The sequence below is a fragment of the Durio zibethinus genome, chromosome 6 (assembly GCF_047325235.1).
Source record: "Durio zibethinus cultivar Kanyao isolate XHJ-2024 chromosome 6, ASM4732523v1, whole genome shotgun sequence".
Lineage (NCBI taxonomy): Eukaryota > Viridiplantae > Streptophyta > Magnoliopsida > Malvales > Malvaceae > Durio > Durio zibethinus.
In genome coordinates, this window is record NC_143167.1 from 33,405,832 (window position 1) to 33,421,905 (window position 16,074).

Here is a 16,074-nt window from a genome sequence, read left to right on the forward strand (position 1 = left end):
CAGGGAAGAATTGGTAAAACAAGACAATAGCCTTCCTTGGGCTGTAACTACAATATGCCCCATATAGCAATTTTGACCCTTTAAGGCCAAAAACTTTGGACTGAAGAAGGAAAAAAAAAAGTAAAAGATATTGAGTGCGAGAAATCATACAAACTTAACATGTTGTCAACGGAAATTTATGCTGAATGATGATTTCTATACATTATGAAATATAAAATTGAGTGTTTCCATAACAAATTAAAACGCATGCAGACAACATATATAATCACAAGTAAAATGAGTTGATTATTGATGATGTTTAGAAAGAGTATAAGTCGGGCATTTTATGATTATAAGTGCGCAAAGAACTTTTTTTTTTTTTATAAGAGGTGATTCATTAACAAAACAGGGTATTGTCGTTATTTGGAATTGAACTGAGGTGATAAGCCAATTTGAAATAAAAATTTATATCAATTTGATTAAATCGATTTTTTATTTGAATGTATTTAAATATATTATACCATTATTTTTTAATTAAATTTTCATTTATCATGTAAGATTGAATTAATTTTATTAACTTTAAATGCGACTCTCAAAACTCGAACTAATTAAATTTGATAATTTCAATTTTCATATATAAATAATTTTTTCATTTTAAATATGAGCGTTCAATTTTTTTTGTTATCTCTTTAAAATTTTCTTTTTAAATTTATTTTTAAATATTAATTTAAGTATCCAAATAAAAAAATCAAAGACACTTCTAACCTTTACTTCTAACCGATATCCAATTTTGCTATGTCAAATTTTACCTTCACTGAATAGCTCGACACCAACGGTAGATGAATTAGAAGTCAAGAAAAGTTGCATTCATCAATAAATGTAGTTTACTCCCCTCCACAGTTTTCGATAGACTTCAACATGATCATGGAACCACTAACTTACAAGTAAAAAATTTTATTTGTATTAAAAACTTAATTCAATTAATTTATAAATTTATTTTTAAAAAATAATATTTAATAAATCTAAAATTTAAATTTCAATATTTTTAATTTTTTTCTACCATCAAGCAGTAACTTCTTTTGTTTAAAAAAAAAAAAATCATTTTGAATTATTCTCGGTTCAAAAGAATGTTTGAGATCCCAAATCAAATTAAGAAGTTAGTGGGTGCGTCGTCTTTCATTTCCTTTAGAGTACCCATTCTTAAGTAAGAATAAAAAAAGAAAAAGAACAATGAACGGTCATGGAAGCTGACCTGTTTAGCACAAGAAAAACTAATATGGTAACAAAATAACCAAGACCAGTTACCCACTTACCCCAGAAAGTGCTGAGAAACAGGACTAAAAAAATGGTCATGCGTCAAATTGGTTGTAAAAGAAGGATGATGGTCAATAATTTAACCTTGAACACACATACTCGATTTCCTTGAATTCAACAGCGTGACAAAGTGAATTACAAGAGTTCATAAATTATAAGCAGGAGACGCAAGTTTCTACAATTGGGAGAACAACGGCTAGTACCCTTGAAGTAGGTTTAAAGTTTGGTGGAAAGAGGTGGTCCCAATCAACCTGCATCCAATGCAGGGTGGCCCGGAAAGAGGGATTATTGATTAATCTTATGGGGTCTTTGGATAATTATTGAGACGAATAAAGGAAGAAAAGCTTAACGGGAATTGGAAAATTTCAGAAAGTGAGCATGATTTGAGGAGAGGGCCATTGCAGTGGAAAAGCTCCTTCCTAGTGTGCAGCAACCATCTGCTCTATTTCTTAATGCCCATGTGCACAAATCGTGGCATTTTCTAATTGAGTGATGCTGACTTATGGTTAGGAAAAAGAGATGGGGGAGCCCCACCCAATTTTCCGCGTGGGCAGTAGTATGAAAATATATCTCCGAAGTTTATTATCGGCTGTACCTACTTTAGTTTGAGTGATAGGATACAGCCATTGCCGATGATATGAGCAATGGTCATTGACTGAAGCAGACGCTGCAAATCCAGGTATATACTTTATTTCATTAATGACAGCGTGCTTGTTTTTTTCTATTAAAATTAAATGTTCTTACTGTCCGTCCATTCCTAATTAACTGCTAACAATAGCAGTCCCTTTACTTTCTTTTCAATTAAAGACTCAAAGAGAGTTACAGACATAGTGACAGTTCTATTTCAATTATGAGTGCGTGAAATGAACCTAACATGTATTCAAATCCCTGAAAAGACATATCAGATAATGGAAATTATTTCAAGATTTGGTGTTGGACGAATGAGAGGAAAGGAGGAAATAAGATTACAAGATCAATTGATTAGTATATAGTGCTCTGCGCACAAGCTTTTCATACTCACCATCCATTATCAAAGAACGGTACTGAAAGATTAAAGAATGATGGATTACATCCATTTTTTTAATGCAAATTGACCAAAAAAAAGTATTAGCTCTAGTATTTGATTGATATTTAAGTGGGAAATGAGCATTTTGAAAGTATAACTAGTATTATCAGAAAAACATAATCATATCCCTCAATGAGTGGGCGTTCTCAAAGGGAGTGAATTAAAGGGAGCGGGTGGGGAATGGGGAGGGACTTGGGAGGATATGTATGAATCAGAAAGTTCCTTCCTGTTTCCCTTTGTTTTGTAGCGAGTTGCACATGCAGGAGAGATGTTTTTGCATCTCTCGTCCAACAAAAAAGCTTTGATGGCTGAAAGCTGTCTTCATTAAAATTCACTTTTGCACCTAATCTACGCAACAGTTGCTTCTTTTTTCTAATCGTGTTCTTTATTTATTATGTGAAGAAGATAGTGTTTGTGATGACAGATAACTACTTAACATGTTGAGTGTTCAAGAGAGGAGGGAATGGGATTAAAAATTAGCTATTAACACGTCATTTTTCTTTTATTATTGATGAAATTCGATCTGGAATCAGTTGCTTTACCAGATCAACGACACAAGAAGAAATCTACATGCCATACCCGAACAGAGAAAGCAATGAAACAAAAAGAAAATTCACCAAGGGCAATAAATTTTAGAATGCCGCTTCAACCCCAGCAAATTTTTGTGGTGTATGCGTATAATACTGCGGGAAAGGTTTTCACTCGTGCAGATGGTGGTAAACCATTTAATCTATGTTGCAACCAAACAGACTAACTAAATAGATTGGTTCCATTTCACACATAAACTGATTACCAAGGAATAATATTCACATGAAAAGGCATTCATCAGCACCGCCCCCGTCCAGAGAGAGGGAAAGAGAGACGTTAACACAAGATGGATAATTCTCATTAATTTAAAATATTGCACTCAATGTATATTAAATTCCAATCCTTAATTCATATAGCCAAATTTTTTTTTTTCTAAAAATTAAATAAACTCCAGTTGAATCAAAAGAAAGCTGAAGAAATAGGTAATCTTCTTCCACCACACGAGAGGGTAAGCAGGTTCAACTGGTAACACCCCAAAAGATCTAGTGGCCATACTTTTGGAACTCCCACTCACTATTATCTGCAAAAGCAAAACAAAAAAGACATTAATGATATGCAGTTCTCGGAAAATGAGTCGTACAAAATATCCAAGTGAGATAAGGCACAGGCCACACCGTAGGGAGACAAAAAACAAAAACATACCCAATGGACAAACTTGACGAGTTTTGAGCCATCGGCTGATGCAATGGAAGTGAAATGCATGGTTGCAGACCCCTACATTACACAAAAAACAATTAAATATTGAATCAAGCTTGCTGAAGCTAGAGTGTAGGTCAAGAATTTTTTTTCTTTTAAAGAAAAACAGTTATAGAGAAGTTTACTCGTTCGTCTTCCAATAAACACATTTATATGCAAGATGAGTAACAACTGTTACAGGTAAGGCCATAAAAATCCCAAGACCAAAACAACATCAATCAAATCACAAATATATTAATGCTGTTAAAGTAAGCCGTCCTGTTCTTTTATGTTATCTCCACATGCTTCAATAGTTTCTCTGAACCATATATGAATCCTAAGAAATAAAATGAACTGCAATTTCACAAATAGTTTCTGTAGCACTTCACTCTTAGTATAGTCATGGAAATCTATTCCCATTTGATGCTAATAAAATGTAGGGATCAACCATTTTTTTAACAACATATAACCACCAAATAAAGAGAAACCAATATAATTTATACTTGCCCCAGCCCAAAAGTGAGAAACTATCAAAATAATCGGACAGATGTTGGATACAAAAATAATCTGACATTGTGTTAAAAGGGCAAAAACATCAGCAAACTACATCACAGGGAAACCTGCTTAAGTAGATCTGCTTACAGCACAACCTACAAAATAATGTATCTGGATGCCACTAGGCGTAAATTGTCGAAGGCAAAGAATTAGAAATCAAGATTTGATAGCCCATGTCAACTTAATTGATTCATCACCATTACAATCTTAAAAACTATAGTTTTTTGTTATGTTATTCTTAATAAAATATAAAACAGATCACCATAACTTCTTCCAAATTTACTAGTAATTTGTTCTCTTCTACACCCAAACAAAAAGACTCAATCCTCTACTTCATGGAATCAGCAACCACAAGTTCAAAATTGACTTATAAAAATTGTGTTGGGTATTAAAGAATACTAAAACCAAACAACCAAGCACTACTCAACCAAAGTAAACAATGCATATACAATTCAATACAAACAACTGCTACGTGTTTCAAAGAGTACTTCTTTAGTAACCCTAACAGAACTTTTAAGAATTCCCGGGTCAAACACCGAGATATAACTGTAGAGCATATATATATAGAGCAAACTCAACTGTGTAATCCCCAACAAACAATGAAAGGTGAAACATGCCTAAGACATTACCATACAGTATAAATCAGTAAGCCTATGGTTTTGGGGAGTGGAAAAAGAAAAATCATACCCCAAGCAACAGTGCATTCCTCACTGGTGGCGCTGGCTTGGTTGGCTTGGCATTCGATGCCTGAAGGAACCATATTAAAGTAATCAATCTAAATTAATAAACCAACAGAAAAAAAAATCGAAAGTCGAACGAAGGAAAAAAGTTGAAAATAAAATCGAGAAGGACTCACAGAGATCCATAATGTGATTCCTGCAAATTGCACAGTTATCCACGACAATATCTGCATCCAGCGTAAAAAAAAATGTATTTAAAAATTGAAACTACATGTGTATAGAGAGAGGAAGTGGGTTAGGGTTAGGGTTAGGCACCCCAGGCCCAGAGGGCAACGGCACTCCATTTTTTTATCTCGAAGCGCTTGGGCTTCTTAGAGGAGGAGGAAGGGGCGATGCTGCTGGAAGCCTCGCCGACGGGGACCATTGGAACATCGGAGTCTAAAGTAGCCATGGCTGAGATCGAAACGTGAGGCGAGCAGAAGATTTTTTTTGCTTTTGATTTGGGGCAAAGCCGAAGGTAGACGCAGGCGAAGCGAAGGGCGCGTGTAAAATGGAACGTGTTCCTTTTAAAAAATGGAAATTTATAAAGTAGGTGTTGGGTTTGGGTTAACGTATAGCCCAAGCCCACGGTGGTATGACTGAGTCCTTTCGGAAACTGAAAGGTTTTCTATGCAACATGTAAAAAATTGATCTTTCCAACGCAATTTTCATAAAAAAATTAGATTTTTGAATTGACCGAGTTTTTATGGTTTTCCTTTTAGGGGAAAACTATTATTATTTTATAAAAATAATTTCTTTCTAAAAATTAGGCTTCATTTTGAAAAAAAAAAAAAAAGAAGATTAAAAACAAAAGTAAGTAGAAAATATATTTAAACATTAAATTTAGTTTCATAAATAAAAAAAATATTTATTAATATAATTCTTAATCAAATATGATTTTGATACAATTATTATCAAGCTTTTGCTTTATAAAAAAAAAAAAATTGAGAACATCAAATGCAATTTCTCCAAGGAAACATTCTAGTGATCAGTACAATTTTAAACTCATTAAGTTAAAATTTATGAAATGAAAAATCATTGCTTTTTTAATTATAAAATTAAAGTCTAATGAATTTGAACACAATCATGTCCATTTTCGTTCGTTCAAAAATTTTTCATATTTATAAATCATACTTTTACATAGATTTAATATTATTATAAATTGCTTAAAGAACTTAATTATCACATAAATAAAATATGAGCTTATATCTTATTAATTCCTAAGCCCGAACTAATTTAAAAAAAAAAATTGCCAAACTTTCTTGCATTGAACATAGATATTGAAACCAAAGTTCTCCGTACATATAATGGCACGAGATTTAATTATTCATGGACTCTAATTTTACCTTCATTTGATAAAATTTAATCGATTATACAAAAAAAAAAAATTACCATAACCATAACCATAACAATTCAATATAATTATTGATGGACTCTGAATTTACGTTTGATGAAATTTAACCAGAGCTATTTAAAGAATTATTATCCAAAATATTCTATCATAATAACTGCAATTCAATATAATTAAAACTATTTTCTGTCTATAAAACTAAAAAATAATCTTATAATTTAATTTGAATTTATAATAAATAAATTTTAATTTTAAAAGATAATTTAAAATTTTAATAAAAAAATATTTATTTTTCACGTATATCATAGATGTAACCGTTTCGGTCATTTTAACAAGGGAAATATTGCAAAGGAAGTTGCGTGAAAGGTGATCACTGACCATTTCTATAAAGTTTACAATAATAGTTTGACGCAAGTCACCGGTTATAGCTAGCAGATCACTCTCTACGGTAAGCTGGCTGCCGTTGGATGCAGTCTACCCCTTGATTTATATGCATTACCTTTTCTATTCTACATGAAACAAATTAACCTCCATTTATGAATCAATCATCATTAAAATTTACCAATCCATGCAAAAAAGAAGAGAAAAGAAAAAGAACTGTATCGTATTCTCTTATCCCCATGAACAAAGTGCCACAAGTTTTATATTGATATATAAATGAAAACACCAAAACAAAGAAATGGTAATGCATTAACATTTTGTAACAATGTCAAGGGAGTTTTGTTAATGGAAGAATGAAGATAGATATATATAGCTAGAAAAGTTTTTGTTTGTTCCATTATATCATTTGTATGATCAACTGAAACATTTGTAAACAATACGTAAACTTGAAGCTGATACAACAACCGAATGTAGCTTTGGTGGACAGAGTTCCATCCGCCCATGCTAGTTAAGCTTCTCCTACAACCGTCTTCCATGGTTTCCATATCTGAAGATCGCCATTCACCCTTGATTTTGTTAAGCATCGGATGGATGGAACTCGATCCACGTAATAATTAATCAGTACTACAAGAAATTTCAAAAGAAGTACATCAAAAGATAAAAAATGAAGAACACGGTCAGAGCCAACAAAATGACACCCAAAAGAAAGAAACAAAGGGCAACTTCCTGATTAGGGTTGTTGTTATTGTTTTTCTTGCCATCTTTGTCGTCCCTTCTTCTGCGACGACGAAGTGGTCGCATTGGTTTGTCGATCTCTTTGTCTCTCGGCATGTTTTTTCGTTTTTCCTTCCAAAGACGAATTACACAAAGCTATCTATGTATATTAAGAGTTTGAGGAATGAGTCTTGTAAACCTGGGCAAAGTGAAGAGAAAGAATGCTGGGGATTGTTATAAATGAAGGTGGGGCATTAGCTTTTATGGCACTTTTCATCCATTTCTCAGTATGTATTTCCATTCATGCGTTTTCAACACTTTATTCATTTTTCCCTTTGATTGGAGGTAGTTTCATAGCAAGTACCAAGCAATTTCACAAACCTATAAACCTTAAGTCCTTAGTTTTATGCTATTGTTCGTACGAGAAAAATGATATTCATGATTGGTTGAAGCCATTTAGTTAAGGGGAAAGCGGCTTCCTTTAAAGCACTTTTGCTCAACTTGTTAGTTGATTCAATCTTTTAAAGAATTTGTGAACTGTGAAAATATACATTTTTTTCCTTATTCTTGGATTTGGTCTGGTCATATATGCTTACCCGAGTCTTTTGGCTTAGATTTTGGTTAAGTTTTTAAGAGTAAAATAGAGGTTTGAACCGTATATAGTTATAATTATATTTAAATATGTTGGAGCAATACGAAACAGGACATATTTCAAGAGTCAAATATTAGTTGTCCATCACAAATCACATTAATATGGCAACTTGCTGAACATAGCAGCTTAATAGGGCTTCAAATTAATGATTTAAAAAATTTTAATAAATTTAAAATTCAAATTTTAACATTTTATAATCACTTCTTTTATTTATAAATTGTGACATTTTTTATTAAAAAAAATGATGATCGAAACCCAGCTTATTGTTTAAGTCATTGAGAAAATAATGATATTTTGGTGTAAGATTAGCTATAAGTTTAATCTCTCTCTCAAATTGATGAAAAGTTCAACGGAAGAGGTCTTGTTGATAAATGCGACCACCCAATTGAATTTGAAAGTCAGGAAATCTAAACATGTTTCGTCACATCATTCCACGTTTTATACATAAACTCTCGAAAGTTTTACCAATTTGATTACTTTGGTCATGTGGTCAAATTTCAAAGGTCGAGTCTACCCATAAAATATTTATAATATTTTTATTTTGGGTTATACGTAGAAACTCTTTAAAATGTTTTAGGCACTTTCGTATAAAATACTAGTACAGTTTGAACAAATTTAGTACAACCTTTTAGTTAGTAATAAAACTAATAGAATGGGCCGAGCTCGTATCCCTTGTTCGTGGGCTCGGCAAATGGGAATAAAACGGTAGCCCATTACCATGATGGTTCTCAAAATGCCCACCAAATACCACTATCAGCCTGGCTTGATAAACAATATCACCAAAGTTTTGAGAATTACATATTTTCCAAGACAGCGTCCAAGATGCAATCATTGTAACCTGAATCAGACTTTAGGACATCAGAGCAATAAGTTCAAAGACTATACTTTCTAATTCACAGTTAAATGTTAATTTATCGTAAAATTAAGCAAGCAAGAGTTGGAGAATTGAGGTGCAGCATCGCCACCAGAGTGATTTAAAGAGGATAAGAGTTGGAAATTGCAATTTAATTGTAGATCCTTCTCCAATCGTATAGGGTTATCTTTTTCCTTTATTTAATTGGATTTTTGTGTCCAAGTCCAACATTTTATTCACATTTCGACTTCACCTGAACCAAAAGATAAAAACAGACACGGGATTTCAAAGAAACGTGTCCAACATATTTGGTTAGAGAGATTCATGTAAAATAATCAATGTGTGTATCATGCTTGTTTAGCTTTACACAAACAAGATGTTAAACAAATCAAACCACTGGTCTAATTATCCAATTAAATAATAAAGAAAATTTCCCTTCACCCAACCGACAGAAATTTAGCCTCACTAGTAAGGGTCCCATGGGATAGCATTGGTAGGATATGTGAAATTCTACACGTTTTTTTTATTTACCTTATATTTTTTAATATATTGAAATCAATAATTGATAAAAAAATTTTAATAATTTGATCTCTTCCCTTCACTTCCACATGCAAGACACATGTGCCTGGATGAATAACTTCGGAGCTTGTGAATGTCATTCATTTTCTTAGTTGAAAAATTTCTATTAGATTTGACGAGTGATTGATATAATTTATAATTAAAATAAAAATTAATTTGAATGTGAATAAGAGTTTAATTTTATTTAATTGAGATTTACAAAATTGATATCGTCATCCTGTTTTCTCAAATTGAAGTTATGAAACTAATAAATTAATTTCATAGATAAAGGTGATAATAAAAATCTCTTTTAATATATTAATAAAAATTAACATATTTTATTATGGATTTAAATACTAAATTAAAGCAGAATCATATTAAATGATAATTATACAACTAATTTGAATATATTATAATACATATCATAATAATTATTCATGAATTAATATTAATTAATAAATTTGATATATAATAATTTTATTAACCCAATAATATAAAATAAATACAACAGGATTAATCAATTCCGGGCTGCTAATATAACTTATCTTCTCTCTGGACATGGTCCCGAGTCATTTATCAGATTGGGAAGTGGAATTCTTTGGGCTAAGCAGAAAATCTTTCTATAGATTTGGGTTAGTCTGTTTGGATAAATAGAAACAAAACACCGTCAGACTACTTTACGGAAAGCAAGCCACAGAAAGGCCGATACACTGTTCTGAGTCACACTCTTGATGAGACAGATGCTGCTTCAATAATTTTCAACAATTATTGCCGGTTTAATAACAAGAAAATGCTATATATTGTCCAATTCACTATCATACACTCATATAATATATACAATTTTAAAATTCTATTATAATCTACAAAAATTTTAATAATTTTATATAAGTCTCTAAAATAAAAAAGTAAAATAAATATATAAAATAAATGCATATAACACCGTAATATATGAAAAATGTTAAGACAGTAATTAAGGTAATATGCATTTATGAAAACAAATTTATGCATTGCCTCTCATTGAGTTTTATGAAAATAAATATTAAATGTGAACAACATTCATTGTTAAAATAGTATTTTTTTTCGGTGCTTATAAATATCTATCCTATATAAAAATAAATTGGGATTATTGAGACATATTAATTTATTTATTTTTTTGTTATTTCTATTTGTTTCCTGCTTTTCATCTACTTCATAAAAAATAAAAAATAAAAAATAAAATCTTAATTACGTAAAAAAAATCTTAAATGACCTCCAAACCATAGTAAAATATTTAATATTATATTTAAATTTAAAAAATTTTTAATATGATATTTAAATTATAAATTTATTAATTAATGTGATATTTATGTGTAATATGATTAACTTTAAATGACGACATGTGATGAACAAATAAATCATCCAAAGATTATATTAATTAAAATATTTATAATTCAAGTATCATATTAAAAATGTTTAGTTTATGAATCGGGATAGGTAAAGAAAATGAGAAAACCTTTCTTTAACTTTTTTTTTTATTGGATTTCACATAAATTAAAATAAAAGAAATGAAGGGATGATTGGTTATCTTGCTTTCGATCACATTCTCTCAATTTTCTTTTTTATTATCCCGAATTGAGAAAAAGGAAGAGAAAGAAATTTAGTAAAAATTTTAAAATTTGAAATAACTATTATACACTTATCGTTTTTATATTCTAAATAAACTTTTTATTAATTTACAAATCTAATTATTATCAAATCTTTTAACAATTCTTTATGAACTCGTAATCTAAAATATATATATATATATATTAAAAAAAAAAACATTGCCTTGTTATAAAATAAACCTCTAACAAAAACGGAATCAATTTAATTTCATATTATCATTTTATTACATAAATCAATGTATGATAATCGTAAAAAAAACTAATGTACCAATGAAAAAAGAATTAAATTGGTATCCCATGTTATATGATTAATATTGTATGCTTCATAATTTGTCTAGTCAAGTAGTATATTCGAAAAATTACTTTAAACACATGTATCATGCTATGTGAGTAAAGACTTTGAGTCTTTGATTTATACATTTTATAACAATTTTTTAGAATATTTAAATTTTTACAATTAAAAATATTGTATATTATTTTATATTTCATGATTAATATTGTTTGCTTTATAATTTGTCTAGTCAAGTAGTATATCCGACAAATTACTTTAAAAACATGTGTCATACACTTTGGGTAAAGACTTAGAGTCTTTGATTTATACATTTTATAACAAATTTTTAAAATATTTAATTTTTTACAATTAAAAATATTGTATATTATTTTATATTTTGTTTTGATATGTCATCAAAAAAATTTGATTGATGTTATATGATATTTTATAAAAGAAAGGTTATAATTAAAAAAGAATGTTATAATTAACCATTCTTTTTCCTTTTCATTATTTAATCAAATATTGGTTATTATTATTCATTTATTTTTTTTTACTTTATTAATTTTAGCTATTCAAATAAAAATACATGTGTTTTTTCCTTTAATTTAAAAAACCTTCTTTGCCTTTCTTTTCTTTTTTTATTAATATTTATCCAAGCATAATATTAAAATTCATATATTATATTCTAAATTTTTTTATAATTTAAAAGTCATTTATAACATTAAATTTTTTTCTAAAAGAAATCACCGTTTTTTAAAAATAATTAAAATTATAAATTTATTAAATATTATTTTTTTATATATAAATATATAAATTAATTAAATTCAATTTTAAATTCAATCTGTATAATAGTTAACTAATTCTATACCTATAGACATGAGTTAACTTACGAGTATAATGAGGTTTCACGTGTAACAAAAGATAAACTATATCCAATATTTAATTACTCTAATTGCCTTTTTTTTTATTATTATTATCTTTGTCCAGTACAGACACGTTTATTTATTTATTTTGAAAAACCACGTTTATTGAGTTAAACCCGCGTAAATATCGAGAACTCAACGATAATAAATACCCTTGGAAGGAGCAAATATTATCCAATCCCACAACCACGACCTCTAAGTAATGGAAGTTCCTTCTTGGCTCGTTCTATCCATAGCATGGCTAGCTTCTCTAGCCTTTCTCTCAAAAATTTTCACAGGCCGTTGCAACAAACTAAAGTTGCCACCAGGACCCAAACCCTGGCCCATCATTGGCAACCTGAAACTCATTGGTTCCCTCCCGCACCAATCTCTTCACAAACTATCCCAACAATATGGACCATTAATGCAGCTCAAGTTTGGTTCTTACCCTGTTGTGGTCGCATCATCTGCAGATATGGCTAGGCAATTCCTGAAGAAACATGACCAAATCTTTGCTTCTAGACCCCAAACTGCCGCCGGCAAGTACACTACTTATAACTACAGCAATGTCACATGGGCTCCTTATGGACCATACTGGCGCCAAGGCCGTAAAATTTTCCTGAATGAGCTATTCAGCTCGAAAAGACTTGAGTCCTTCGAGTACATCCGTGTCGAGGAAAGGCGTGCTTTTGTCTCCCGCCTGTATGCGTTATCAGGGAAGCATGTTGTGCTTAAAGAACAGCTCTCGCGTTTTACTCTCAGTGTTATAAGCAGAATCGTGTTGGGAAAAAAATACTTCAGTGAGTCTGGTGATCAGCTTGAAACTTCAATAGTGAGTCTGGAAGAGTTTCAAGAGACTCTAGACGAGTTATTCTTGCTTAATGGAGTGTTGAATATTGGGGACTGGATGCCTTGCCTAGGCTTCTTGGACTTGCAGGGCTACGTAAAACGAATGAAGGCTTTAAAGAAAAAACTTGATCGATTTCACGAGCATGTGTTCGATGAACATAAGAGAAAAAAGAAAGAATCGAAGGATTTTGTGCCCCAAGACATGGTGGATTTACTGTTGCAGTTAGCTGATGATCCTGATATTGATGTTAAGCTCACTTATGATGGAATCAGGGGGTTCACCCAGGTATATATTTTGCTCATTCTATTTTTCTATTTGTTCTCCTTTGCAACTGAAAAAAATAAATCACTTACAGCAAAATATTTTGACTTGTAAATTATTAAAACACAACACTAATTTAATATAATTCTTGGTATATAAAAACATGAGTGATAACGGTTCGATTAGATCTGATTCAGTTTAACTTTTTTAGATAATGTATAAAATTATAATTTTTAAAATTTGATTCGAATTCGAATAAAATTTTTATAAGATTTGAAATGACTCAAATTCAATCGATTAAGGATTTTTTAAATTTAAATTTTTTATTTTTTATATATTATTTTAATAAATTCTTAATATATTTAAATAGAATTAGATATAAAATAATTATTTTATTTTATAAAAATTTAAAAATATATATTTATTTTTTATTTTTTAATATTAACTTAATATATACATTTAATATTTAAGCGAAATCTAAATAAAATAAAAAAATTAATTTAAAATGAATTTCATTAAATACTACGATTTTGAATTAATTTTTTATTTTTTTTCACTCTTATATAAAAGACATACATTTTATTCTAATTAAGAAACATATTTTTAATTATTGGAATTTTAAAGTTTTTATTTATGTATCCAAACACATCTTTAAAAAAAAAAGAAAAATAAAAATAAAAAGATAGTACTACTTGATTAAAAAATTCGGCCAACATCTAGCGGACTTCCGCTATATACCAATTGAATTACTATCAAATTGCGTAGAAGGGTGAAAACGTTTTTCCTTCTCTGGCAGTAGCTTTCGTCCTTTCAAGTGTGTTCCACCAGAACATGAAAATATTATCTTATATATATTTTTTGAACCAATCAAAAAAGCTTCAGCCTAAATATTGCAAGTTAAATTGCCTCTTTGCTACTCAATGAAAGTTTTTCTTGTTTTATTAATCGAGATCAGGACCTGGTAGCTGGAGGCACAGATACCTCAGCAACAAGTGTGGAATGGGCAATCTCTGAACTCATCAAACAACCACAACTCATCATAAAGGCAACCGAAGAGCTAGACAGAGTCATTGGCAGAGAGAGATGGGTAGAAGAGAAAGACATCCCACAACTTCCTTACATAGATGCAATCATGAAAGAAACAATGAGGAAACACCCGGTTGCTGTAATGCTAGCACCACACTTGGCCCTGGAAGATTGTAATGTGGCTGGATATGATATTCGCAAAGGAACTACAGTCTTCATCAATACTTGGAGCATGGGGAAAGACCCGTTACTGTGGGAAGAACCTGAGGAGTTTCGCCCTGAGAGGTTCTTAGGGAAGAAAATTGATGTCAAGGGGCAAAACTTTGAACTATTGCCATTCGGTTCTGGGAGGAGGATGTGCCCTGGCTACAGCCTTGGACTAAAGATGATTCAATCAAGCTTAGCAAACTTGTTACATGGGTTTAACTGGAAATTGCCTGACAATACTAAAGCAGAAGATTTGAGCATGGAAGAAGTTTATGGATTGGCAACACCAAGAAAGTTTCCACTTGTTGCAGTTTTGGAGCCTCGTCTCCCGCTTCATCTTTATAAAATCTAAATTCCACATAATTCTGGGTACTTTTCTTCTAGGATTTCATCATATTTCCCACCTATGAAGTCTCCTCTGCCACAAATGAATGTTCTATTGTCATGTTTGTATCCTCTTTAGCTGTTTGATTATGAAATAAGATGTATCCATTATGAAATATGGTTGTTTTCTTCCCCAACATATTTGCACCCTTTGAGGCGCTGCCAAAGAATTTGTAATCTGAAGAATATTATATTTTGAAATTCAAAACCTGCTTTCTCCCTCAATTTAATTAATTATTGACACGTTATTATCAAAACGATCATAAGAAATCGGAAACCTGAAACAGATATTTAATACGTTCATAAATTTAACTTCAGTAATTTCTTGCTGTTTGAAGAGTGTACTTGTGGTTGAGAAGATGTTTTGATGAAGGTTCCTACATCCTTGCAATATATTTATTGTCACTAGCTAGAGCCTCAAGTTTCATCTAGACTGAAATGCCCTTCAAAAAATATTCATATTCCATCACAAGACAAAAAAAAAAAAAAAAGCCGACATCTCTGACTGCATCAAAAGTTCAAACGGTAGAGGAATCACGGTTGAAATGCCTGTTTGATCCTACTTTTTTTCAGAGTAAACGCATAAATAGGGTGTTAGTCTCAGAGCTGCAGATCCATGATGCTTAAAATCTTGATATCTTTCACAACCATACTTACACAGTTGAAATAGAAATAATGATTGCCATGAGTCAAGTCATGCCGTAATTGTTTAGCCATTGGTAGTAGGGAATTTGATGCCATGGCATGGCACATCTTGAAACAAGCATATTTATTCAGGATCGAAGCAAAAAATTTTTAATTATTATAGTTGGTCACAGAATGGCGTTATAAAACTTATTGGCAGTAATGGACAATGCTATGCTTGCGACTCTGCCTTGCTGACTTTTGTGTTTGCCTTGTTTTCTCAGCCTGGTGAGCATTTATTAAGGCACTTTGTTGGTTGGTTGGTTGATTAAAACTTGAAAAGCCAGTTCATATGATCACTCTTCTTCAAACAAAAAGAAAAGAAAAATCACCAACAAAATAAATTGCCAGTTGGTCAGGGCGATTTGTAGCTTGGAGCCTTGGAGTTTGTTTCATCTTCTCTCATTTCTTCCATGTTCTTTTGTTTTGGAGGTATTCTTT

General features: G+C 30.9%; 2 protein-coding genes across 2 annotated transcripts; one reads left to right on the plus strand and one right to left on the minus strand.

Annotated features, from left to right (window-relative positions):
- Positions 1–3,223: 3,223 nt before the first annotated feature.
- LOC111286458 (RING-box protein 1a) lies at positions 3,224–5,414 on the minus strand. Its single transcript, XM_022876430.2, has 5 exons — positions 5,173–5,414; positions 5,034–5,084; positions 4,865–4,924; positions 3,590–3,661; positions 3,224–3,467 (listed from the first exon to the last, which is right to left on the minus strand). Exons 1-5 carry the CDS (start codon positions 5,306–5,308, stop codon positions 3,430–3,432), a joined length of 357 nt encoding a protein of 118 aa, XP_022732165.1. The 5' UTR covers positions 5,309–5,414; the 3' UTR covers positions 3,224–3,429.
- A 6,989-nt stretch (positions 5,415–12,403) lies between these two features.
- LOC111285757 (trimethyltridecatetraene synthase-like) lies at positions 12,404–15,188 on the plus strand. The gene is made up of 2 exons (XM_022875356.2): positions 12,404–13,356; positions 14,288–15,188. The coding sequence occupies exons 1-2, from the start codon at positions 12,445–12,447 to the stop codon at positions 14,915–14,917; spliced, it is 1,542 nt and encodes a 513-aa protein (XP_022731091.2). The 5' UTR covers positions 12,404–12,444; the 3' UTR covers positions 14,918–15,188.
- Positions 15,189–16,074: the final 886 nt, after the last annotated feature.

Coding starts and splice junctions, on each gene's coding strand:
- LOC111286458 (XM_022876430.2), bottom strand. CDS start 5,308: ATGGCTACTTTAGACTCCGATGTTCCAATGGTCCCCGTCGGCGAGGCT. Junction 5,085..5,172: donor CGTTGCCCTCTGGGCCTGGG/GTGCCTAACCCT, acceptor CGCTGGATGCAG/ATATTGTCGTGGATAACTGT. Junction 3,662..4,864: donor GGAATGCACTGTTGCTTGGG/GTATGATTTTTC, acceptor TGTGTAATGTAG/GGGTCTGCAACCATGCATTT.
- LOC111285757 (XM_022875356.2), top strand. CDS start 12,445: ATGGAAGTTCCTTCTTGGCTCGTTCTATCCATAGCATGGCTAGCTTCT. Junction 13,357..14,287: donor GAATCAGGGGGTTCACCCAG/GTATATATTTTG, acceptor AATCGAGATCAG/GACCTGGTAGCTGGAGGCAC.